This window comes from Rhea americana, unplaced genomic scaffold (genome assembly GCF_003343005.1).
Source record: "Rhea americana isolate MKP2758 unplaced genomic scaffold, rheAme1 scaffold_305, whole genome shotgun sequence".
Lineage (NCBI taxonomy): Eukaryota > Metazoa > Chordata > Aves > Rheiformes > Rheidae > Rhea > Rhea americana.
Genome location: NW_028186430.1, coordinates 681232 through 705538, shown reverse-complemented (window position 1 = coordinate 705538; position 24307 = coordinate 681232). Strand labels below are relative to the sequence as shown.

General features: G+C 42.9%; 1 protein-coding gene across 3 annotated transcripts; it reads left to right on the top strand.

Moving 5' to 3' along the window:
• On the top strand, positions 1 to 24010 carry USP31 (ubiquitin specific peptidase 31). Of its 3 annotated transcripts, none has more exons than XM_085309865.1 (18): positions 1 to 134; positions 612 to 700; positions 1901 to 1993; positions 3268 to 3403; positions 3885 to 4029; positions 4896 to 5079; positions 5835 to 5946; positions 6582 to 6676; positions 6892 to 6969; positions 7542 to 7671; positions 9298 to 9417; positions 10222 to 10447; positions 11608 to 11766; positions 12486 to 12638; positions 13699 to 15251; positions 21971 to 22403; positions 23295 to 23389; positions 23708 to 24010. In XM_085309865.1, exons 1-15 carry the CDS (start codon positions 18 to 20, stop codon positions 15234 to 15236), a joined length of 3375 nt encoding a protein of 1124 aa, XP_085165991.1. In that variant the 5' UTR covers positions 1 to 17; the 3' UTR covers positions 15237 to 15251; positions 21971 to 22403; positions 23295 to 23389; positions 23708 to 24010. The 3 variants fall into 3 exon arrangements, with proteins under 3 accessions (XP_085165991.1, XP_085165990.1, XP_085165989.1); XM_085309864.1 differs by having other exon boundaries at positions 21971 to 22801; XM_085309863.1 differs by having other exon boundaries at positions 21971 to 22801; positions 23178 to 23389.
• Positions 24011 to 24307: the final 297 nt, after the last annotated feature.

Below are 24307 nucleotides of genomic sequence, written 5' to 3'. Positions count from 1 at the left end.
TTGTGTCAAAGAATGCTATGCAGTACCGTGGGAATGCCCAGCATGATGCGCAGGAGTTTCTGCTTTGGCTTTTAGACAGAGTTCATGAAGATCTAAACAATGTAGTGAAATACAGTGGCATGCCTCCTCTAAAGGTAAGGAATTTTACTCCAGGCCAACAGGAGAGAATAGTTCTATTTTTGCAGACAGTGATTATTTTTAAATTAAATCTCCCTGTTGGCTTCTCAACTGTGATAATTCAAGTGGAACAAAACCTTGGGTTAAAATACTTTTTCTAGCCCTGTGAATGTAACTAGCCATTTCACTAATCCCTGGCAAGTGCTCCCCAGCACAACTGCTTGTGAATGGTCATATGCTGCTTTGAGAGAGCTGGGAAGCATCTCGGGAGTGACTGCCAGATATGTCATCTAGTATGAGATATCTGTTTTTCTTTGGGTTGCCCTGGCTACATCACATTCCTGYATAACAACCTATGAGAGGAGAGAGCACTTACTTAAAATCATTTGGACATTCTTCTGGTGGTTCTGGTCAAAGAGAATACAAACTCAACTAGTAGTGTGGAGCCATCTGCGTATTTGGGTATGCTTATGGGATTTATTCTTTTCTTTTAGCCACCACTGGAGGATGATGTGCTGCTTGAGGGACCAGCCTTTCCAATCAGTAGCACTTTTGTGCAGGAACTCTTTCAAGCCCAGTACAGGTATGAGACTCTGAGGGTGTTGTATGTATTGGTGACCTCAGTATAATTCTACCCTCATAGTGGTTGGTGAGTCTTAGTAGCACAGTGGCTGTATCTTCTAATTCCCCATCAGCTCTCAGTAGAGTTGAGACCAGTGTCATTGTGTTGTCAACTATTTTTAAATTTCTGCTGAAGGAAATCTGAAGTAAAATCTTGTGCCAGAGGGGAGTGAATTTTACTATTTCAAATTGGTATCTTCAGGAAAAATCTGCAGTATGTGCCACTTCTTCGTCTGCCTTGGCACATTCTGAAAGCTCCTGGGGCGAATCAGTGCTTAATGAAACAGACTTAGGACAGCTCAATGCTCTGAGGCTTACCTTGGCTGTTCAGAGGCAGGACTCTGTAGCAAAAGCTAGCGATGCCCGATGGCTACTGGGGAGTTGAATTGCAAGCGTGTTGCAGTAGTTATTGTTGTTTAGCACAATGAGAATTGAGTTGAATCCTTCACTGCTTCCTGAGAGTTTTTCTGTGAGTTTCCCGTACTTGGGAAGTGAGCTTTCTAATTTTAGAACTAATTGGAGAAAATGGCCTAATTTCAGTATTCCTTGATGGGCCGTATTTGTCTTGCTGCTCTAGGAAGTTTAGTCACTAGGCATTCTCCCCTGTGTTTGCCAAGGTTTCCTTTGCCAAAGGAGAAACCTTAAGTCTGGTATAAAACACTAAGCCAGTGTAATGTGCAGGTCAATTTTGCATGCAAGGTGTGTGTGTGTGTGTGTGTGTGTGTGTGTGTTTTCCTGAGCGAGAGGTCTGTGTGCTTGTGGTACTGTCAGTCATCTCTTTCCCATCACTCCCCTCCCCCCAGCCCTCCAAGGGAGAAGAGCACTGTCAGGTCTTTCATATTGGAACCGATATTGGCAAACTATTAATTTTGCAGTGATGCTTATTGAAAGCCAAACGCAATGTACGGAGTGCAGCTTTTTTCTGAGATGCTCTGTAATGAACTCTGAGACTGATTACTTTGAAAGGGATCTAGAAATTAGGAGCCCCTTATTTAGAGCAGCTATCTGTCTCTACGGCCTCTGTGCAGAGCTACTTCATATAGGAAAAAAAGTGCAAGTAGAAACAAGCAGCTGAGCTAACATGCAAAGGCTGTTATTTGTGTTTTGATCACTTATCTATTCCAAGCAAAATGATGATTAACTTCTGTTTTATTTATAACAGATCCTCTCTGACGTGCCCTCATTGCCAGAAGCAGAGCAACACCTTTGACCCTTTCCTCTGCATCTCTCTGCCGATTCCTTTGCCTCATACGCGGTATGTAACTACGTCTTGAAGTTAACATGTTGATCCTTTCTGAAATAGATGATGATGTGCAGTTTAGTACAGAAGGAAGAGATGTCAGCAAAAGCTCTCTGGTAATTCTTTAAAAATGATAGTGCTGTTTGGGACTTAACATTTTTACTTTGTAGGTAAATTAGAAAATTGAGTCCTTTACTTGTTTCAGAATATCCCCCTGCTTCCAAGCTTTCAAAACTTCCTATAGAGTTAATTTATGGGAGATAAAAGGTCTTTTTTCCAGGTAATCAACATATTTTGCTTTTGAGTTAATTTATAGCAATTTTAAAATTGAAAAGGAGTAAAGGAATGGAGTATTTTTTTCCTTTGGGAACAGCTTTACTTCACTTTTAAAATCTAAGTAAAAGCTTTATTTATGAAATGTTTTGCTAGTGACAGATAGCTGTTTGCAATAAAGAATGAAACTCTAGAAAAAAATGTACATAATAAGTTCAAAACAAATGTAAGGAAGTGCTTATTTGTGCAATGCATGGTGAAAAGGGTTTTCACAGCTTAACCTGATGCTGTGAATGGTGAAAACTTGCATGGGTTCAAGAAGCCATGGGACAAAGTAATGAAAGCAGATACTAAATATGAAGATGTCACATTTGGTCAGAAGTCCCTGTTCTACTAACAAGTGGAGGCTGAGGGGATGTGCTGGGAAAAGTGTTCCTTTTAGGCCAGCTGCCCCCATTTTACTCTTGTCAAGGCTTTACTTTGGTTGCTATTAGAGCCAGAATTTAGTTTTGAGACATAACCTGGAACTGATGTGCTTGTGTTTCCAGCAGCTCTGAGAATGCTTTGAGGTGCTGCTTTGGATTGTCCTAAGCTGCATTATATGATCCATGTTGGAAAATTGATTGCCTTGTAATAGATTTATTTTTAACTTTCTGGGTTTTTTGAGAAGACTGTCTGTAGGAACAAATAATGCTTTCACCAGTCCATATAGTAAGAAAAGTATCTTTCAAAATCGAAGGTAGTCATCTGACTGAGGCTGGAGTAATTTCAGTGTCTGATTCTAGATTGCCTATTAGGGCCCTTTAAGTTACAAACCAGCCTGGCTACAACCAGGATCTCATTGCTATGGAAGTTATCATAGCTTAAAGTGAATTAATAGCCTGACTAGAATAGAGCTAAAAATGAGGCAACCAAATCGGAACTGGCCTGTCAATTATCTTAGATCAAGTTAATTCTGTTCAAGGTACTTCAAAGAAAGGCTCAACCCAAGCAGTGCTTTCTTGTGCTCTTTGCAGGCCTCTCTACGTCACTGTGGTGTACCAGGGAAAGTGCTCTCACTGCATGCGGATTGGGGTGGCAGTGCCTATCTCGGGAACGGTGAATAGGCTACGTGAAGCAGTCTCTTCGGAAACCAAGATACCCACTGAGCAGGTAACAGGCAGATTTTATCCCTGAATGCCCTTCCTTCAGGAGGAGTTCTAAAGCCTTCATCTAATATGCAAGCAGTATTGGATATATGGAAAATAATATGTTATCCACAGTGGAATGGAGGCAAAGAGGTGTTAAGAATTCAGGTTGTTTTTTCTGCTGTCCATTGACTTCTTGAAACCTGGTGACATTAGGATCACTATCTTTGGAGCATATAAACTTTCTGTGCAGCCATGCTTGAGGCACGGGAATGCTTCTCTGGAAAGACTTTTAAGCTGTAGGATCCCACCAAAGCCTCTTCACATACTGCCTTTACTGCTTTTCCTTTATGGTAGTCCTCTTCCCTTTTCCTCACTACTGGCTTGTACTAGAAAGTTTTGAGGAATGCCATCCTTTAGCAGGAAAACTGTCAAGAGGTGGGGCAGCTCAACTGGAGCAGGCATTGATGGCTTAATGGGTTCTTGTTTATTTGTGCCAACTCCAGATTGTGCTGACGGAGATGTACTACGATGGCTTCCATCGTTCCTTCTGTGATACTGATGACTTGGACACAATCCATGAAAGTGACTGCATTTTTGCCTTTGAGACCCCAGAGATATTTAGGCCTGAAGGGATCCTTAGTCAGAGGGGTAAGTAGATAGTTCTACTTAATGCCCACATCAGGTAGTGGGATGAGGGGGACTTGTTTTGAAGAGAATACTTGATAAGGAAGTTCCACAAGTTGATGGTGTCCTGATGTATTGACTTAAACTCTGAATTTGTCCAGACTCATTCCAGCAGCCTTAATGGTATTGTTGGCTGGGAGCCTATAAGAATTAATATGTACAGCTTTCTTCCTCTTCCTGGCCCTGATTATCAGACTGGCTTAATTTGAAAACTCTTGCCAGGCCTAATTTGAAGGCCTGCTAAGGACTAGATCAAGCCACTGGAACTGTTATTTATAAGCAGATTGCCAGTGATGAATAGTTAGTCTTGGGAATGAACACACACTCTTTCCTTTAAAGCTTAAAAAACTCAGATTCTCCCCTGTCTCCCTCTGTGACAGCGGGTAGCTACAATCTGCAGGTTGAAGACCCTGAAAGCTCTTTAAGTTTCTTTTAGCTTTTCTGCAGTGACTGATGGTGATGCTGTATTGTTCCCTCTGAGCTCTCAGGGCCTAGCAGCAGGAGGAAGAAGACAGGCTACTCGGCTGACTGGGACTTGCAGAAGCAAGTCTTTCTTGCATGCAGACAAGCTGCAAGTACTTGTACGAATAACTGAAGTATCAGTGAGATGAGCACATATCTAATTTCTTTCTATAAAAAATAGTCATTGTGAAAATAACTACTTTTTAAAGACTTTGAGTCTTTAAGAAAAAAAAACTGTCAGTCTTGATTTGATACTAAACTGCTCCTCTGAAATTGAAGGAATGTTTCTTGAGGGGGACCTCTGTTAATGAAGACATCAGGGAACTAGTGGCAAATAATGAAATATTTCTTTTCTTCTAATTTTTCAGGAATACATGTAAACAATAACCTGAATAACTTGAAATATGGCACTGAGCAATCCCGTACAATGTCTTGCCTGCAAGGAGCAGCAAAATCTGGAAAACTGGAACAGTCCTCTGCTAGACAAGCAGCAAATGATAAGATTGTATTGCTAGTGTGTAACAGAGCATGCACTGGACAACAGAGCAAAAGGTGACTGGCAGCTTCATGATTAGGTTTATTGTTCTGGTTTGCTTCATTAATTGACCTGGAATTTATTTGCCATGTAGTGAAAGACAACATGAAGGGACCACAGTATCTGTTCCTAGCTTGCATTAGATGCTAAACAATGTGTTGATCAAAAAATTAAGTGCAGCAAAATATTTCTAGTTTTGCTAGACTTCAGAAAGTCTAGTGTTTTTGGAAGGTGTTGGATGTCTTTCAGATTGGCCAGTATTCACCTCCTTTAAAGAGCTGTCCTATTTCAGAGAGCAGCAACATCACCTGATCAAATCATATGGTGTGTGGAATTTTTGGTTGGAGTGCGAGTAGTGAGGAGCGGGGTAAGGAACGACCTTTGCAATGGCAAAGGCATTTGTGCCAACCTCAGACCGAGAACTATCGTGACCACAGAAGTTTGCACAGAAACCTATCCGTGTGGGTAACAGACCTGTAAAGTTCTCCAGTCTGAAGAAAGCAATCTGAGCATGAGAGGGGAATGTCAGTCTGTTGAAAAGGACGCTTTGAGTGAGAATACTTGGGGAAGTTTTAATATTTCCTCAAAGTTAAACATTTCTCTCTAGAGAAGAGGTGCTTAAGTGCCTTGTTTCTGAGGAATTTCATTGAAAGCATGCTGAGTTTTGTGAGCATGGAGCAAGGAAGAGAATGGCACTATCTTATTTTGAGGGTCTGATTACTGAACAAAATAACCTTTCTATTGCTTTTTCAAATGTTGTTCCTTTTTGTAGATTTGGCTTGCCCTTTGTGTTGCATTTGGAAAAAACAATTGCTTGGGATATTCTGCAGAAGGAAATTTTGGAGAAGATGCAGTATTTCCTGCGGCCTACAGCCTGCCTGCAGGTGAGGCAAATGATTTGTCTGCTTTGAGACTTCCAACTGTGCAACTTGAAATAAAATGGAAACCTGTTACTTGAGGCGATAAATATGTTGCACATGCTGGACTGGTGGTTTCCCAGTATTTCTTTGAGCAGCAATGCCCAGGTCAGCCTCTTTGCTTTTGTCTGCTGTCTGCTGAATGGTGCAGGTAAGACCAGACTGATCAGGTGAAGAAGCTACAGACTTCTTTTCTGCTCCCAAGGAAGTACTTGAGAAATCAGTGATGTTCTCTGTACCTGAAATTATCCAGTAAGGGCTTCTTGCCCCAAGAAAACTTGGAATGTTTGCTCAACAATCATATGTTTCTGATGAGAACTCTAGCTGGAAGTGGAGGAGTGAAGAGGGGATGTCTTCTAGTCACTGTAGAGGAGTTTTGGGATACAAAACCTCAACTGCTGTCTACATCTGTTTATGAGCTGCTTGGCATATGCATATTGTTACCAGGCACAGTGATAACTTTGCATTTTTTTCTCATGTAAAGCAAAAATTCCAGATAAACTTCTTATCAGCCTCTGCTGAGAACAGATCTACACATACATGTAATTTGGGTTTGAGTGGGGTTGAGTTTGGGTTTGAGTCTTGTACTGCCTTCATTGCAGGTTTGCCCATTCAGCTTGCGAGTGGTCAGTGTTGTGGGCATAACATACTTGCTACCTCAGGAGGAGCGACCCCTCTGCCATCCAACAGTGGAAAGGTAAGTTTGTCCCTCGTTCCCAGGAGCAGAGAGAAATAAACACAGTTCTTTGCCATGTTTTTGCACTAGGAACTCCTTTAGTTCTTTTCAAACTTGGTCTGGGTAGCAGTGGAGGAAGAAAGAAGGGCTGAAGTAGAAGTTATATGTGCATATAAGAGGTAACAAAGGCTTCAGATTCAAAGGTGTTCTAACTTACTGTCTGCTCCTCTCTTCAGGGCATTGAAGTCATGTGGACAGGGGGGAACTGCTCATGTGAAGTTGGTGGTGGAATGGGACAAAGAAACTAAAGATTAGTAAGTGTGGAGTAGAAAGCCTTATACTGTATTCACTTCAGGGGGAGCAATGCCTGTGAATAGCTTGGCACGATAYGCATTGTTGACCTGGGCAACAAATGTAAGACCCTTCAAGATCTCCAGCTTTGGTTGTGCCACTTTCTGCAAAGACAGACTGGGGTTGTGTGAACTAAAGTTCCTTTAAATTGGAGTCCTTTTCTCTTTAGCCTGGATTTTTTTTATTATGGAGCAAGTGTCTCAGCCATGGTTTCTTATCTTCCCACTGCCTGTCTTTTCCCCTATAAATCATATTCATGTGAGAACTTGGGGGCAGTGGATTTTTTTCCTCTGTCCGATCCAGATGGAAAGTTGGAGGAGGGTGCCCACTGAAACAATTTTCCACTCATGTATTTAGTTATGTTGCTCAAGTGTGATCTCTTGCCAGTCAATTCTGGCTCCCATGTGATGGGACAAATCGAGGAAATAACTGCTAATATTGCTTTTTACCTTTAATATTGCTTTTATCATGTTACTCATCTACAACATGGGGAGCAGGTGGCTGTGCTGGTAAATGTGTTGTCTCTCTGATACAGTTTGTTCGTGAATACGGAGGATGAGTATATTCCAGACTCCGAAAGTGTCCGCCAGCAGAGAGAGCTTCATCATCAACCTCAGACCTGCACTTTATCTCAGTGTTTCCAACTTTACACCAAAGAGGAACAGGTAAGGAGAAGACTGTAGAGTAGCCAAGAGTCTGAAGGTTTAGCTAGTCCATGTGTTGCCTAAATTCATGTACTTGGCAGAGTAGCTATTGTCTTCTGCAAATATCAATCATTGGGACAGGAGACTAAATCTGTAAGTGTCCTGCTAACAGAGTTTCTCTGCAGTGAGGAGAAAGCTATGGTCTCTACTTTTTATATAGATACATATACATGTGTGTCCATAGGTGTATATATATACACAAAAATGAGATATATGAGATTATATAATGTGTGCATAGACATACAGGGGTGTGTGTATACACACACACACACACACACACACAATATATTTATATGAGAACTTAACTCTTTTTGTTTTGCAGTTTCCTGTCTGTGAAATACCAATGTCCTTTTTCAGACATACATTACAAAGGACTAAAACAGTGTGAACTCTTATGAGAATTTGCTGTTTTATCTTAGAAACACGTAAYTGTTTCAACTAAGCCTGAGGCAGAGTGGGAGTGGGCTGAAGGCAGCTTGTATTGAATGGATGGACCCACTGAACTGCATGCAGTGCAGTGTCCTCTGAACTCAGAAGCTTCTCCAGAAGCATGGCCGCTTTCCTCCTCTTGCTCAGTTATTAGTGGGAAGGTTCCAGACTTTTCAGCTCGCATTGTACATAGTGTTAGAGAAGAACTTTGTTAACACATCTTCAGATCAAAGTAAAGCAAACTTTACATTATGTGGCCTCAGAGCAGCCTTTTCACACTTCTTGGAAGAGGGTGCTCCATGCCTTACGAAGTTGAAGTGGCAGGGATGGTAATGTGCCAGCAGGCAGACCAGAGATGTGTATATTTTGACTTTGCCTAGAAAATGTAAGCAATCTGCTTTTCTTTGCCAGAGATCTCTAATCTGCTGTAAAGAGGAATAGTCCCAGATGTGGACTGAGGACCTATGATTGAGCTTTAATTTTTGRAATCTCTCTGCCCACTTCTTTCAGATGTGAGAGAAAAGTTGTTTCACAGCCTATAGCTCTCTGGCTTCTGAGTTTCTGAGCACTGGACTATTGATAGAAGTTCAAGTCACGTTCATGTCTTTGAAAAGATACGTTCTACTTGGTGGACAGTGGAAACCTTAGCAGTTTGTAACTCTAGGGTAGTGGGGTACAGGGCAGAAGAGCCTAGTTCCCAGAGGGCAGCAAGATGTCTAATAGGATATTCCAAGTAGACCTATGTTTCTTCTGTTATGATTCCTTCTTTGCTGCTGGGAGTTTTTTTGTGAGTGTACTTTTACTTGGGCTGCCAACCCTGTCAGCTTATTGCCTTTGACTTTCTTGCCCCCCATTTCTAAGGGACTGGAGTTTTGTAAGGTGGAAATAGCTTCTCTGTATAGCAATACTGACTAAATTCTATTATGCAGTGGGAAGTGTCTCCTGCATGAGGCACATACGTCTTACTGCTTATTGTTGTTTCGAAAAGCATCATTTGTAATCCAGGATTTCCAGTGAGCTTATTGAGTACTGGAGGTAGATGGGACATGTGAGTCTGTACAGTGTCTGCACTGAGCCTGGGGCAGCAGAGGAGCAATGAGAGTAAACAGCTGTGTTGGAATTTGGAAACTAATGTACACTAAAACTTCTTCCTTGTAGCTTGCCCCAGATGATGCGTGGCGCTGCCCGCATTGCAAGCAGCTGCAGCAGGGTAGCATCACACTGAGCCTCTGGACCTTACCTGATGTTCTCATCGTACATCTCAAAAGGTTTAGACAGGTAAGAAAAAAAGGCGGACAGTGGGGTAGGCTATGAAGCATTGAAAATTGCTTTTCAAACAAACCTTTTGAATAGACGGTTGTTATTTTAATTGAAGTGAACAACACTGGAAGAGTGCCTAAATGGACAGTCATGTTCAGCAAACCTTGCATTGAACTGCATTGGATCAGGTACATCTGTAGATGACCTGTATTGTGTCTCTAGCCTTAGTCAAAAGCACATGCCTAGAGGGGAGTATGAAAGCAGGGCAAGCGCCTATGACAGTTCTCCCAAGTACAGTTTCAGATGTCAGTTGTTTGTAACCCATAACCAGATATTTTTTATGAGTTTGTGTTGATGCTACAGCCTAGATGAAAGCTGCACAACTTAAGTACTTAACTTCAACCCTTTTGTTTTGAACTTATTTGCTGTTGCCTCTCTCTCCCATCACTGGAGAGAGATGGGCACCTCTGAAGGCCAGTGCCTGTGCTTTAAACCTGGAGCTGGGCCCTGAAGTGATGGCTCTGCCACACATGTGGGAAGCTTTGTGCTTCCCTTCCTGGCTGAAATTGCATGTGCTACCTTCTCTAGTTGGTTTAGATAGCTGCCCTTGTATCTTCCTTTCATGTCTACTGTGAGATCATTTTTGGCTAAGAATTTTGCTTTTTCCTATGTCTGTGATGATGAAGGACCACTTGTCGGTCGAAGAATGACCTGACTATAGCATTCTGTCAGAAGAAGCTTTTCTGCTCTGTGCATTCCTCTGTATTTCAAGCATGGTAGCCTATTTGCCACTGCAGCTCATGTTCTCCTCTGCTTACACAGGAAGGAGACCGAAGGATGAAACTTCAAAATATGGTTAAATTTCCCCTGACTGGGCTGGACATGACTCCTCATGTTGTTAAACGCAGTCAGAGCAGCTGGAGTTTGCCGTCTCATTGGTCACCATGGAGGCGACCTTATGGTCTTGGAAGGGATCCTGAGGACTATATTTATGACCTATATGCTGTTTGCAATCACCATGGCACCATGCAAGGAGGGCACTATACAGGCAAGTATTCTGCAGGTTTGTGTATGTTTCGGAAAGAAAACAGTTCTATTTGTTGTTGAATGTCTATAGTTTTTTCCACTTTTCTTGACAAAAGGACCTAACCTGGCTAACAAGGCCTGGCTCACATAATTTGGAGGAGTGATTTTTATGACTGAYATCTACTCGTTGAGAAATGGAACAATACTTGTTTACCTGGAATGTCTTACCAGACACTTTTTCCTCTATTAAAGATGTGAATTCCAGACGCATTGATAAGACCTGTCTTCTCTCTCTGCAAGAATGCTGTGGTGACAGCCTTGCATGAGTGGTTGGAGAATCTGTTGTGTGTCGTCACTCAAACTGGTGATCCTCGGTGTCTGTGTACAAGTTGCTCAGCTGGATCTTAGTTGTATATTAAATCATAACATGCAGGGGGGTGGATCACAGATATGTCCCACTTCTATTCCTCTCTGCTTTTCTTGAGATCACTGTGGTTTATTACATTACTCAAATGATACACCTTGTGTGTTTCAAGATGCTCCTTCCTACTGAAAACAGAAAACTTATTTAGTTGCAAGAGGTAGTTATACGTAAGAAGTATTTGCACATTACCTATGTGCACAGGCAGTTTATTAACCTCTTTGCTTGTTCCAGCAGCTCCTAGAGCAGCCAGAGATAAACAGAGTTTGGCTTTTAAGATCTGTATGTCTTCACTCAGCCCCAAAAATGCTTGTCCAGTTTTGCCCTCCATGCCCCTGCAACATACTCCTTTGAGTGACATTATCCTGGGTAGGCTCAGTCAGGAGGAGATTCAGTGATGGACTGCCACAAATAATAAAACATGAAGTGAATGGAGCCACCCCAAATGGTGTTCTGTTCTGAGCGGTAACACTGGGCAGAGCAAATCTTGAAGTGTGAGCTCTTTAATTGTAGTCTAGCGGTTTCAAGTTTCCTTCCTTCTGGTCAGACTAGAACAGACTATGCAGCATAGTTAAATCTGTTTTTCCCCCTCCCCCCAACACACACACGCGCGCGCACACACACACACACACACACACACACACACACACACACACACACACTTTGAGACCATCATAGCAGGTTATGTTTAAGTTACCATGCAGCAAACATGGGAGCAAGCAGGAATGAGGAAAGTCTAATAGTAATGTGTTTTCTCTCAGCATATTGCAAAAACTCGGTTGATGGCCAGTGGTACTGCTTTGATGACAGTGATGTTCAGCAACTTTCTGAAAATGAAGTCTGCAAACAGACAGCATATATTCTTTTCTACCAGAGACGCACAGCAATCCCATCATGGTCTGCTAACAGCTCTGTGGCAGGTAAAAGCCCTATTGGCTTTGTCAAAGAGTGTTTGTAGTCTCTCCGTAGATCTGCAGAGTTTCTGCCCCGCTCTACTTAGATCCTGCCCTCCCAGTCCCAGAATTCACAGTGAATCTTGTCCCAGAGTTGTCATTCTCTGCACTGGAGACTCTGGGAAACTTCCCACGTATTCTGTCCATGTTTGCCTTCTCAAGGCTAGTTGTGGCAAAGAGGCTGTGGAAAAGTGGGAAGCCCGCATGTGTAATTCTGCTCAGAGCTACCTGTCAATCCAGTGACATAAAAATGTGACTATTCTGTTTCCTCTAGCATTATCATTAGTCTCAGGTAAGCAGCCAGCAGCTGAATGTGTTGGTTGTGAATCTGGGATAAGCTGGGAGGCAGATACAGGCTTGGTGACTTGCATTTGGAAAGAATGTGCACTGCATTTCTGTGGCAAGCTTTTCTCTGCCTGTGTTATTGCATTGATTCTTTTGATGCAGAGCATATTGGAATGAGTGCTATTCTGTGCTGTGTTTATGATCATAACTGTATCATAAGAGTAAAAAATTTATTTTCTCTTTACTAGCTGGGTGCTGTGACTGTGTGGAACAGCTCTAGAGTCTAGGTATCTGAACCTTGTGTGGTGTGATACATTCCTTAATCTCGGTGCCCTTGCAAGGATTCATGTGTTTTATAGCTTCATTTAACTGGCCTGATGTCTGTGCCTGATTCCTTGCAGGCTCCACAAGCTCTTCACTGTGTGAACACTGGGTCAGCCGTCTTCCTGGTAGCAAGCAACCCAGCATTGCTTCAGCAGCTTCATCACGGCGCACATCTCTGGCTTCACTCTCGGAATCCGTAGAGCTGACTGGTGAAAGGAGTGAAGATGATGGTGTGTATTAACACTGCAGTGTATGAGGGGAGATGGATCAAAAACTAATTTCTCAAGCCACTAATCTCTTCCATTTACAAGATAAAAGGATAGCTAGGATAGCTGCGTAATTCATATATGGGACAGTTGTAGCAAATGGGGCCAGCGGGCACTGTTGATAGGAACAGATGGATTATGGCACTGGTGAGCTATTTTCTGGTTTGAAAAAGGGTGGGGAAAAGCAGGACAGAAATGTTAAGGAGATCTTTAAAGGAAGAAAATATCATCAGGTAAACCTATCAATCAAGAGCTTGTTTTTAGTGGTGTGTTTTTCTGACTTATGTCAGCCTCCCTGCAAGGGAGCTCCAGATCGTTGCTGTCTAGTATAGAGTTGTCATGCTGAAGACATTTGCAGTAAGGGAGGAAAGAATACATGCTAATACTCATATGTGAAAATAATTTCATTTTTTGGCTTTGCCCTGCTCCTCCATGTAATGCCTTAACTCTTGAAAATGTTGATCTTCAAGGAGGCAGGCTGGGCTTGAATTGGATGTAGTGTTGGCCCTTCAGTAGTGTTAACTRTCAAATCGAACAATTGTAGTCAACTTTCCAGAGTGCTTACTGTTGTTCCTTCTTGGTAAATACAGATATATTGCTTTATTTCAAAAAGTAAAAACTCTAGTTTGCCTTTTACAGAAAAGTAAATATTCTTTCATACAGATAAATTTCTTTCTAGGAGCATAATCGTAGTTGATAAACTCATTGCTAGTTTTAAGGACTTACGAAGTGCAAAAGCTATGTTTGATGTCCTGCTGCTCAGGGATGAGAGGATAAGCTGGATTTTCAGTTACAGCCTTCAGACAGAATTACTTTTGGGTGACCACAGTGCAAGGAACAATTTCCTTATGCAGCTTCTCTTATGCAAGAATTCTGCCTGCAGCAGGCATGAAGAAATCAGGCGTACAATATGATGTAGATGAACTATGTCTGCCCCTTTTAGGAAACAGGTTTGTGAATGGGTGGGATAAACAGACTGCAGGCTTGGCTTTCATATTAAGAATATTGGTTCCTTTCTGTGCAGGTGGATTTTCCACTCGACCGTTTGTAAGAAGTGTCCAGCGTCAGAGCTTGTCATCTAGATCATCTGTCACCAGCCCGCTGGCTGTGAGTGAAAATGGTGTCAGGCCCTCATGGTCACTTTCCGCAAAACTGCAGATGCGCTCCAACTCTCCTTCGCGCTTCTCTGGAGATTCCCCTGTACATACCTCTGCTTCTACCCTGGAGAAGATTGGAGAGGCTGCTGATGATAAAGTTTCCACCTCTTGCTTTGGCAGCTTGAGGAATCTGTCTAGCAGCTACTTGGAACCCTGTGATGGCAGTCGGCGAGAGCACAGGACAGTTCGCAGAGCTCCCTTGGCTGTCATGGAAGGAGCGTTCAGGGAGGAGTCTGTTGTAAGAACATCCAGCTCAGATCTTTTAGACAGATTTAGTAAAAGCTCTGTGCAGGGAGACAGGAATCACCCTGCTTTGGACCCTTTTGATAACAACAATCAAATCGCCTTTGTTGATCAGAGTGATTCTGTGGATAGCTCTCCAGTCAAAGAAGTGAAAGTCCCCAGTGGCACAGGGCTAACTCCAGAAAAGGCAGATGGCACCCCTAAGAAGGCTCAGAGCTCTAAGGGAGTTTCTGAGCCAGACAGAAATTTGAGGAAGGGAAGGACAATCTTATCTACCCAAGAGGCCAAAGCCTCTCACTCCTCTCCTCCATTAAAGAGTTCCCAGAAGGCTTCCCGTTCCAGGAGCAAGATAGACTCTTCCAGGGCGAATGCGCGACATGGATCTCCTGCTCCAAGTCAGGCTAGGAAGGAGCATAGCACCAAGCCCCAGGAGGTGGTTGTCCCAACTCCTCAACAGAAACAAAAGTCAGGTTCTTCTCCATCCTCCACAGCTGCCAAGAAAACCCCATCAGGGTCCATGACTAAGGGCTCTTCTGCTGCAAAGAGCCGGACTTCAGACCGAAGCCTCAGCAGGGAGGGCTCTAAGATAAGTCTGGGGTCAGATAAAACGAGTGTTACCAGCAGTTCAAGAACAAGCTCTCCTCGGATAAGCCACTCCAGGAGTGACGGTAGGGCAGTAGACAGCAAGCATGTGCGGAGTTCCTCTATGGCCAACCTGCGGTCTCCAAATGTTGGTATGCGTTCTGGTTTGAAGAGAGACAGCAAGTCAGAAGAGAAAGGACTGTCTTTCTTTAAATCAGCCTTAAGGCAGAAGGAGACTCGGAGGTCAGCAGACTTGGGGAAGACAACAATGCTCTCAAAAAAGACAGCAGGTAGCTCTTCCAAGTCTGCCAGTAAAAGTGTACTGGAGGACAAATCAGAGAAAGGTGTCATCCCACCAGCTTCTCAAACCAATGCCAATGTTACTGCAAAAGAAAAGCTTGCCTCAAAAGATACCACACCCACCAAACATTCTCTGCTATCTAGCCGCAAGTCCAAGTCTTCCCAGCTAGATCCTGGAGTCCAGTCTCCTTCCAGTGGCAAGCAGGCTGTTGAGAAGTCACTGAAAAAATTACCTTCCAGCATGCAGGTGTCTGTACGGCCTTCTCTGGAACCTCAGTGAGATGCTGCAATCCAGGTGTCTTTTCTTCTGCTGAGAATCTAATATATTCTGAGCTCTTGTTTTTTTTTCTTTTTTTTTTCATGTGCCTAATGTATGTTTTGAGGAGAAGTTAACTGCAAGTTGTTAAAGCGCCTTTTGATTCTGCCATCAAACCAAATAGCCACAGGCAGCCAGCACTGATGCAAGTAGTCTAGCTGGAGTCGTTGAACATGAATGCAGCTGTCCCATAGCACTTGTACAGAAGTCTCTTTATAGAAAATGCATCAATTTTTTTTCAGATTCAAGGTCTGAAATCTGAAACCCAGTTACACTGACACTAGTGTGCTTTGTAGAGCTGTGAACTGATATTCCTTTGGTCTTGTTCTGAGCAGGCTGTGTCCACACTCATGTATGGCCTTGTTCTGAGCTGTGAAGGATGCTAAGGAAATGGAAGAGGAGAGACTGCTGCTTCTTTGTGCTCTCTCTCAACCCTCTTTCCCTGCTTCCCTRATTTTATTTTCAAGCTTTCTAAAGGGCAATATCTCAACACTAATGTTGTTTCTCAGGTATATACTCAGCCAGTATAGGAGGGACTAGCATTAGTGGATGGACAGATCCAGAAAGGTACTTGTGTGTCCATGCATATGTGTGTCTGTGTAAGAGATATAATTTTTTTAATTCTAATAGAAGAAAGTTTGTTTATGAAGTTTTTTTTTTTTTTTTTTTTTGTGGTAGTGGGTCTATGAAGAGTTTTACTCTATCCATACCTAAGATGATCTCTACTCTGTCCTCTCTAGTTGCATTCTCCCTTCTGAAGTATTACACTAAGCATCAGAAAAAAATCACTAAGCAACAGCTGGTTGCCAGCTAGTATCTGTGAAAGTACAAGGTGGAAGACTGTTACAGTACTATAGGAGACGACTATCTTCGTGCACCAGAGTGGTGGTGATAGGACCTCTGTCATTGAACTCCTGAGAAGAAGTGTTTTCTAATGTGCTCAGATTTGTAATGCTGTGGATATAGCATCCATTATCTATAGGAGTAATGTTTAGATAAGTCAAGTGTTGTCTTGTCTTCTCTGCCTTCTCTGAGCATGCTTTGAACAAGCCTCTTCATGCAGGTTGGAGGGGCTATGCCAAAATACTGTGGAGCAGTTTTTCAAATTTTCTAGTACAGTGCGACATTCTTTTCTTTGATATGTATTTCTCATGTTTTCTGAGAGGTCTAGCTACCACAGTGCTTCACCAAAAYTGATCTTGGTTCTTGTTTGGATGATGTGCTCTATCAGGGTTAAAATACTACATCTGGTTATGTTTACATGACCTTTTCAAAAGGTAGATTTAAAAGGTATAATCTTTTCTAATTTCTAAGGTTTTTATTAATACACTGCATTATTAATAACCGTATCGTTCATGATTAGCACCAACCTATCTTGTAGCTCATGGCATACAGCAGCTAGACAGTGATCTGTGCACACTTGTCTTTTGAATGAGATCTTTGCCTGTCATACAGTCTCATTTGGCTAAGCTTCTTAAGGCATAGCTTGTAGACAGCCCTATTTCTTAATCTTTTCTGTCACTATAACAAATGGCCCTCAAACAAGTAGTTATCGGCTGGTCTGTTCCATCTCCTTTCTTGAGCTGACACTTTGAGGACCCTTCAGGAAACATTGCTCAGAGGTTTGTTGGGGCATATTGCTGCTCCTTGATCACATCATCCTCAGCTCACCGCACATCTGCAACAGGCTTTTAAGAGAAGTGTATTTTGGATGTAGCTGTCACCTTGGAGCAAAGGCATGTGTATGTTGAGCTGAATGCTGGGTGCCACAGAGCTCTATTTAATGCAACTATGAGTGCATGTGTAGTACAACTCCTATTCTGTCCTGATTGTTTTGCAGTACTTCCATGCAACCCAGAAGCAATGCCAGTAGCTTGCATGTTTTTACAATATGCTGGACTCTGCCCTGGACTATATTTTAAATCCTGAACATGACCATCTCCTCAGTGTATTTCTTCTCCTGTGTATTGTTTCCTTATCATTTAATGCAGCAAAAAGAAGAAGATATTGTGCAACTAGCTTCTTAAATGTATAACTTGGATTATTCTTGGATTATTTTTTGTTATATCCAGCAGAGCAGATAGAATTTATTTCACATTGTACTACTTAAATTACTCTCTGAAATGTTGATATTGAAGTATTTGTTTAATGTTTTATCTGTATTACAATTTTGCACAGTGTTGGCTCTTCCCTTGCAACAACTCTTCTAGAAAGAATGTAATCCTGGTAGCCAGTGCTGACTTGGTTTGGTATCTTTTAATAGACAGAATGTAGTTTTCTATGCTTTTTACCATGGGATGCTTCTGAAAGGCTACTTTTATGGAATGATGTTTCCCTCTCATGCTGTCATTCACCGAAAAAGTCTTACATAGTATAAACTGGAAGCTGGTTTATGGTTTTTGAGGTGGTTTTTGTTCCTGTGGTGCATGCCCTTACTGAAGGAAATTAAAGCCATGTCTGAGTTTGCGTTTTAGCTGAATACCAGTCCAGTCTGTATCTGGACATGAGTGGCAATAAAGCTTGTGTCTAGACAAAATTGGAATGAGAGGTCTTGGTGCCAAGTGCTGATGTTAAAGCCAGTCAGACCTCTGCATTTCTGTGGTGTGTAATCTAGGTCTTTTTCTGTGTGTTGGTCATAATTCCCTGCTGAAATTAGCTCCAGAACCATCTCTGTGTACTCTACTAGTTTGGATATGGTGCCTTGTCCCTTTGCAAACRGAAGCTCTGATGCACAGGCTCCTTGCTTCACAGGTGAGCATGGAATGGACTGAAGAGAGCACGTGGGCAGTGTCATCATTGTCTTTCCATTAATCTTTGTCTCACTTAGAAGAATGAGCTGCTGTTCTCCTGTGGTAGGCTGCTTGCATGTAGAATGCTTTCTGGCTCAGGAGAGGTCTGGATTTTAGGCCAGGCTCCTCAAGCAAAATCTTCTGATAGGGCTGAGCCTCATAGAAGATCAACACAGTTTAGTAGTAAGGGTGTGTTTTAGTTCTTTTTGAATATAAGGCACAGACCAGGTAAAATGAGCAAAGGATGACTGTACAGTACTTGGAAAATGTGGTGTCTATTCTCTTGGCTGTCTGGATTCCATAACAAAGCAGTATGGAAAGTGACTGTTTGCTGTCACTCTGTATCCTCTGCTGCTTGGTATCACAGGTTTCCAGTAGTATATGAACTTCCTTGTATAAGAGAGAGCTAAGTGATATGGGTCCAGGAAGCAACAGTGTTCCTTACAGCAAGCAGGCTTGGCTGTGTATTTGTAAAACCTTGGCTGCATCATCGGTGAAGGATAAATCTTTCTAAAATCGAATGTAGGTTATTGCAGGCCCTCTTTAAAGCCTTTTGGGAAAGAGGAACATCAGCCTTTTCTCCTTCCTTTACAACAGTCTTATTTCTTAGCCCTTTCATGCGTAGGAATTCCTGTCTGTGTGTTTATGTTATATCGTCTAAATGTAAGRATGGGACATTATAGTAGGGAGTGTTCCTAAGGGGATTCTTCTTCAAATCAGATCTTGCAAGTCCTAGATGCCAACACCACTGTGGTGTTGTGTATTGATGCTTAAAACAGCAAAGGCCCGTGACTATTCTGAAGCGGCTATTTGTAAGTGATTGTTTGTTTTCTCAAAATTCAGGTTTGGCTTCAGAGGCACTCACATATGTGGAGGAGGTGTGTTCTTTCACCTCTGAAGGTCACTGGCCAGCAATCTCCATCCTCCCCTGGGTGGTGTTACGTGGGACCTGTAAGTCTTGGTGGCTGCACTTTTGAATTAGGCAAGAATGGCTGGGTCTGCTTTACTAGTCAAGTACAGCTATGGCATGTACTGAATGGCCTTTGGTGTGGTTTCCTTTGGAGAAAGCTATCTTGGATTGGGAGTAATGGAGTCTGAGACCCTAAGACAGGTAATCTGGAAGCAAAGTTTTACAGCGCAATCTTACATTTAGAAATGCTTCTAACGGGCGGGGGGGGGGGGTTCAGTGCTAACCCTATTCTCAAACAACCATGCAAGCTTCAAGGGGAAGCAGGTCTTCTAAAAGCTTTTATGATGTATTTCTAATCAACTTTGAACTGAATTCGCGTGCATCAGGCCATTCTTAACTCATACAGATTACCACATCTCTAGTTTGACACTTGCTTCTTTTCCTGGAATAAGCCTTCTTGGTGCAGAAAAGCAGCACCTTCATTCCAGAGCTAGATTACTGCTGGGGTCATCTAAAGCAATTATTTTTACCCTTTTTGGGCTGTGTTTTTTGGATAGTGTTTAGTAGTATACAAATTATAAGCACATTTTCCAAAGGCATATATTGAAGAGGCACCTTTTATTTGTATTAATCACATTTGATAGACAAATTGGTGCCTGCAGTTCTTGGTCACTCGTAAGTGTCTCACTTCGGATGTACAAACTGTTAACCCTTTCAAACTTACTAAATATGACTAAATAAAAAAGATGTTTTAGGTAGAACATTAGCAGCTTAATTACAGTACACTTATCCCACTGTAAGTGCCCTCATCTTCCTTAGAKGCAGAGTGGTTTGCTTTCCAAAGCTGAAACTTAAGCATGATCAACCATTTTTTTCTAAGTAAGCCAGTTTTGCATGGCAGTTCTCTTGCTGTATCCCAAATGCATGCACTTATTAACTATGCAAGCATCCAATAAAAACCATAGACTGTGCTTTCAGTATCAAAAGCTACCAGGTAGACTCTGGAGCGCTGTTTTGACTCTAGTTCTTTTTCTCAGTGCAGCTGTGTGTCAGCACATAGGAGCATGTACCTGGTTTCCTGCTTTCTTTGCACATCTTTAATTCTTTCCTTTGCAGAAATCTGGATTACTGACAAGACTGGAGTGTAGCATAACGTCAAAGGAATTTGAAATGTTGAAGTGAGAACAAACTGTGTTTCTGTATTGTATTGGGGTTTTTTTTGTTTTTTTTTTTGAACAGGGATAACCTGATCAGTGTTCTGTATGTAGCCTGCCATTTTCTATGTAACTTAATGACACACTGTGTTGTGAGAAGAGGCAGTCATCTGTAGCAGTATGAACACTCAAAGAGTTTCTATTGAATTTCAGTGCTGATGGAGTAGTTCCCAGTTGTTGGCGTATTGCCGGTACTGGTAGTGTGGGCTGCTGCCCGCCTTCCTGGGTGAAGAGTTGTCGTTYAAAAGCCTGCTGTGTACGTTGGTGGTTTTATTTCCTGTTCATGCTCCAAAAACATGGTGGCATTTGCTTTTCTGAGCCATGCTGCTGTTTGGCTGCAAATACCATCTTGGGTTGTTGCATGTACAACATTGCTGGAGGCAACATGGGGCCAGCCAGGGCCATGGTTTTGTTGGGAAGAATGGAAAGCTACCAGTTCAGAGTGTCTTACTGGAGAGAGAGCTTTATGAAAAGCTTTCTTAATGAGCAGTGCATTTTGTTAAGAAAAACTAAAAAGCCCAGCATTCTTTCTGGGCTGCCTGGCTGTAACCCCATATGAGATACTGCCTCTTAGTAGATGTTTTCATAGCAGCAATTAAAGTAGCCAGTACTGAGCAATTGCTGCTTGTGTCCGGGAGATTTCTTAGGCCTCGTTCCTGTTGTGGCGTCTGCCAGAACCTTGTCCCCATCCTCTGTTGATCAACAGTCATGAAGAGTGTTTTGAAATTACATTCCAAATGATTTTACTGTAATTCTTTTTGTATCTCTGTCGTTTTCCTACTAATCCAAAATAATTAGGCAATATCTAATGTTTTCTGTGGAGGCAACTGAAATTTAGTTTTAATCTGTGGTGAGACGAAAGTACTATATGGTTTTCTTAATAAAAGCACCATAAAGCATTTACTATTGGGAGCTTTACTTTGTAAAATAAAGGTAAAATGAAGACTTGTACAATATCTATATTAGGTTTAAAGATTTAAGAAGTCTTCTGTTTTTTTAAAAGGCGATAGCACTCAATTTATTTGCAGATAGTGTTTTTTAAAAGACACAGATTAAAACTAAGTGTAAACACAAGTTCTATTTCACTTTAGGCCCTGCAGCACAAACATGTTGCAAGAAAGTTAGTGTTAGGATTATATGGCATTTGTGCAGTGCAATAAGAAAACATTTTTAGGTGCTACATTGCCTTGGGTAGGGTGACACAAGGGAATACAGGCTACAAGTGGCTAGATTATTTTCTTGTGGCCTTCCAAGTATTAATTTGTACAGATTTGCTCACCAACTGTGCCTCACCATTGGTTAAAATTGAATTTTAAGTCCTATTACAAATACAATTTTTTCTTCTGGACACAATGTCAGATTTTACACTGGAATATCTACAGTTCTAAAAACTGCATGTCACATCACTGTACACTGATACTGGGATGTGGGGCTTTCCCACACCTTTGATATTCTCTTCTGTATTTTAATGTTTTTGAACTGTACAGTAATCTGGAAAGCAGGCTGTCTTTACTTGGGATTGAACATTGTACCATAAATTTTAAATTATTTGAGGACAAGTGCATGAGACTGTGTCAATGCCTTTTATTATTTATTTGTATGTTTTATTATTCAAGGTGTATGCACTTTTAATATGCAGAATTTATATTTTTATGTTAAAAATCATTTTCTTTCAGAAAGAAGAGTTTGAATATGAGGAATTGGAATTAAGTGAAAAAGGGGAATATGTAATAAAATATAATAAATTTATTACTAGGCATCCTGGCTGAGTGAGCTTTTTTTCAGGTCTGCATCGTTGTCCTCTTCCTGTGAAAAGGTGGCGACTGCTCTACACCCTCCCTTGCTCTCCTGTTCTGCTCCGTTCCCTCCTGTTGCTCACAAGACGTACTTCCTGCGTGATGTCTCTTGCTGCTGTTTGCCAGTGGATCTAGTTGCTTCCCCTGTTCCTGGGACCCCTTTTGAGCTTGGTCTGGGACCACCGTATTTTCTTGCTTTGGATCCACCTTTTGGTTGAGCGGCATTTCCGCGGTGCAAGTCTGGCTTCCAGCTGGTCCTCTGCAGTCTTGTCCACTGCTCCGGTGTGGGGGAGCTGCTTTTGGCTGGCGCTGATTTTCCCGGCAGAAGCAGGGCATCGCGGTGCCGCTGCCCAGGAGCCCCGTGGCAGGACTGCTCCACCAGACTGCTGGGGCCTTGGAGCTGCCTGCTGTCCTGCTCCGAGGTGAGGAATATCCCTGCTGTAGCCACAGTGTGGCACAAGCAGTTTGTTCTCCCGCAGAAATGCCAGCCTGGTGGCTTCCGGGACTACTGACAAATGGACTTAAAGATTTTGAYGCTGTGGACTCAGTGGATTTCTGTTCAAATTACACTGGAATTTCCTGGAATTTGTTCTCTGGCATGCAGTGCAGACCAAAGGAGGGACCTTAGGAACTCTGTACTTAAATCTTTTGGGTGCTTGTGATAATCATCCTTATCCTCAGGGGCTTCTGCCTGTGCCCTCCCCACTCCTGCCCCAACAGGACCTTTCCTTGTGAAGCCCCTGCGGCTGAGCGAGGAGCTGCAAGCAGTSCCCTGCTCGGAGCCATGCAGGACTTGGATGCCAAAGAGGAACTTGCCCAGGTTATCCTGTCATCTACGAGATTGGCACTGCAGCCCATAGTCAGAGAAGGGATTTTTTGATTTTCTTATATGGTCTATCTAGCTCTCAGGGAACTGTTCAGAAATTTTGAAGTTTAGCAGCATGCTTGCTTCTTGCCTGTGTGTGTATACATATGGTCCTGGCTGATGCTTGCCAATAAGGAGTGCTGGAATCAGCCGGGTTTTGCAGGTGCATAGGGTAATCCCCTGTGGGCTTTTAGTCTGTTGTTTTAACCACTTGGCCATGATAACTCTACCTCTATTTAATCCCAACTCCATGCAGGCCTGGGATGGGTGTATAAGTGTGTTAGTGAACTTCCTTGTGTGTAACRAAAAGGGTTCCTCTCCACTTTTCTAGGAAAAGAAAGAAAACCCAGGAGGACCAGCCCTAACTCCTGAGTGCTGGGGAAGGGAGGAGAAACACTCTCCTACCATCTTTCCTCCTGCTCATTTTCCCCGACCTGTCTCTCTGCAGACCAAGGTGTCCTGCTGATGTCTGTCCAGGAAGCTCTCCTTGTGACATGTCTGGAGAATGGGATGCAGTACCTGGATGGAGCCTTGCTTATGCTGGTGAGTTTTGCCTCCAGGTGCAGGGTGATGCAATCTCCCTCCTCTTAGGGATTTGGGGACTCATTCCTGGATGGGAGAAAGTGGGAATCTTCTCAGTCTGCCCTGCTGTGCCTAACTTCTGGACTCTATTTTCAGTGTTGTTGCCAGACATCTGCATGTCATTTAAAGTGTCTGGGTTCTCTAGAGCTGCATGGAAAGCTTAGGCCTTTGCAGCTGCTGCTTCAGCCATCCTGGCTCCTTCCTGTTGGCAGTTCTTTGATTGTGAGTTTTCAGCCTCTATTAGAGATCTGCGGTACCAGCACTTTGCTCTCTTCACAGGTAACTGCAGGACTCCGGCTGGACCGTGCTGATGTCGTCTCGTGCGTGTCCCATGTCCATGCAGCCCTGTTGCTGCATCTGTGTGCCTGCTTAGTGCCGGGATCATCCGTGCTCCGACCCGCCCTGCGCCCAGGCTGCTGTTGGAATGCCACGCACAACTCTCTCTTTACGTTCTGATATTCTGTTAGCCCCTTTTTAATGGTTCTTTGTCGAACTGAGGCTTAAACTGTGTAAGATGGATAGAAGATTTAATTGCGTGCTTGTCTAACTCTGCCCTAATTAAATATTGTTTTTCATTTAGTACGTTATGCAGTGATGGTTTTCCTGTCTTAGAGGAGAATGTGGGCCGCTCTGCGGGAATGTAGATGAGCTGCCTCTTGCAGCCGTGCCGCTTCGCCTGTGCAAGGAGGACCTGGGTGAGGCAGGAGGGTAGAGGCGCTGCTGCTGGAGACTGCCAAAGGGAACGTCTCTGTTGGAGGCTGCCTGCGGCTGTCTGCGGGTGACGCCTTCGGCTTGGTGAGCTGCTCAAGCTGTGAGTGTGGCAGGTAGGCCAGGCTGTGAAATCAGCCCTCTGTAGTTGCTGGCGTCCCTGGACTCGGG

What these genes read in the sequence shown, in the direction of transcription:
- USP31 (XM_085309865.1), top strand. Translation starts at nt 18, where the DNA reads ATGCAGTACCGTGGGAATGCCCAGCATGATGCGCAGGAGTTTCTGCTT. An exon ending in CTCTTTCAAGCCCAGTACAG is followed by an intron (nt 701 to 1,900) that starts GTATGAGACTCT and finishes TATTTATAACAG; the next exon opens with ATCCTCTCTGACGTGCCCTC. An exon ending in GGCCTACAGCCTGCCTGCAG is followed by an intron (nt 5,947 to 6,581) that starts GTGAGGCAAATG and finishes CCTTCATTGCAG; the next exon opens with GTTTGCCCATTCAGCTTGCG.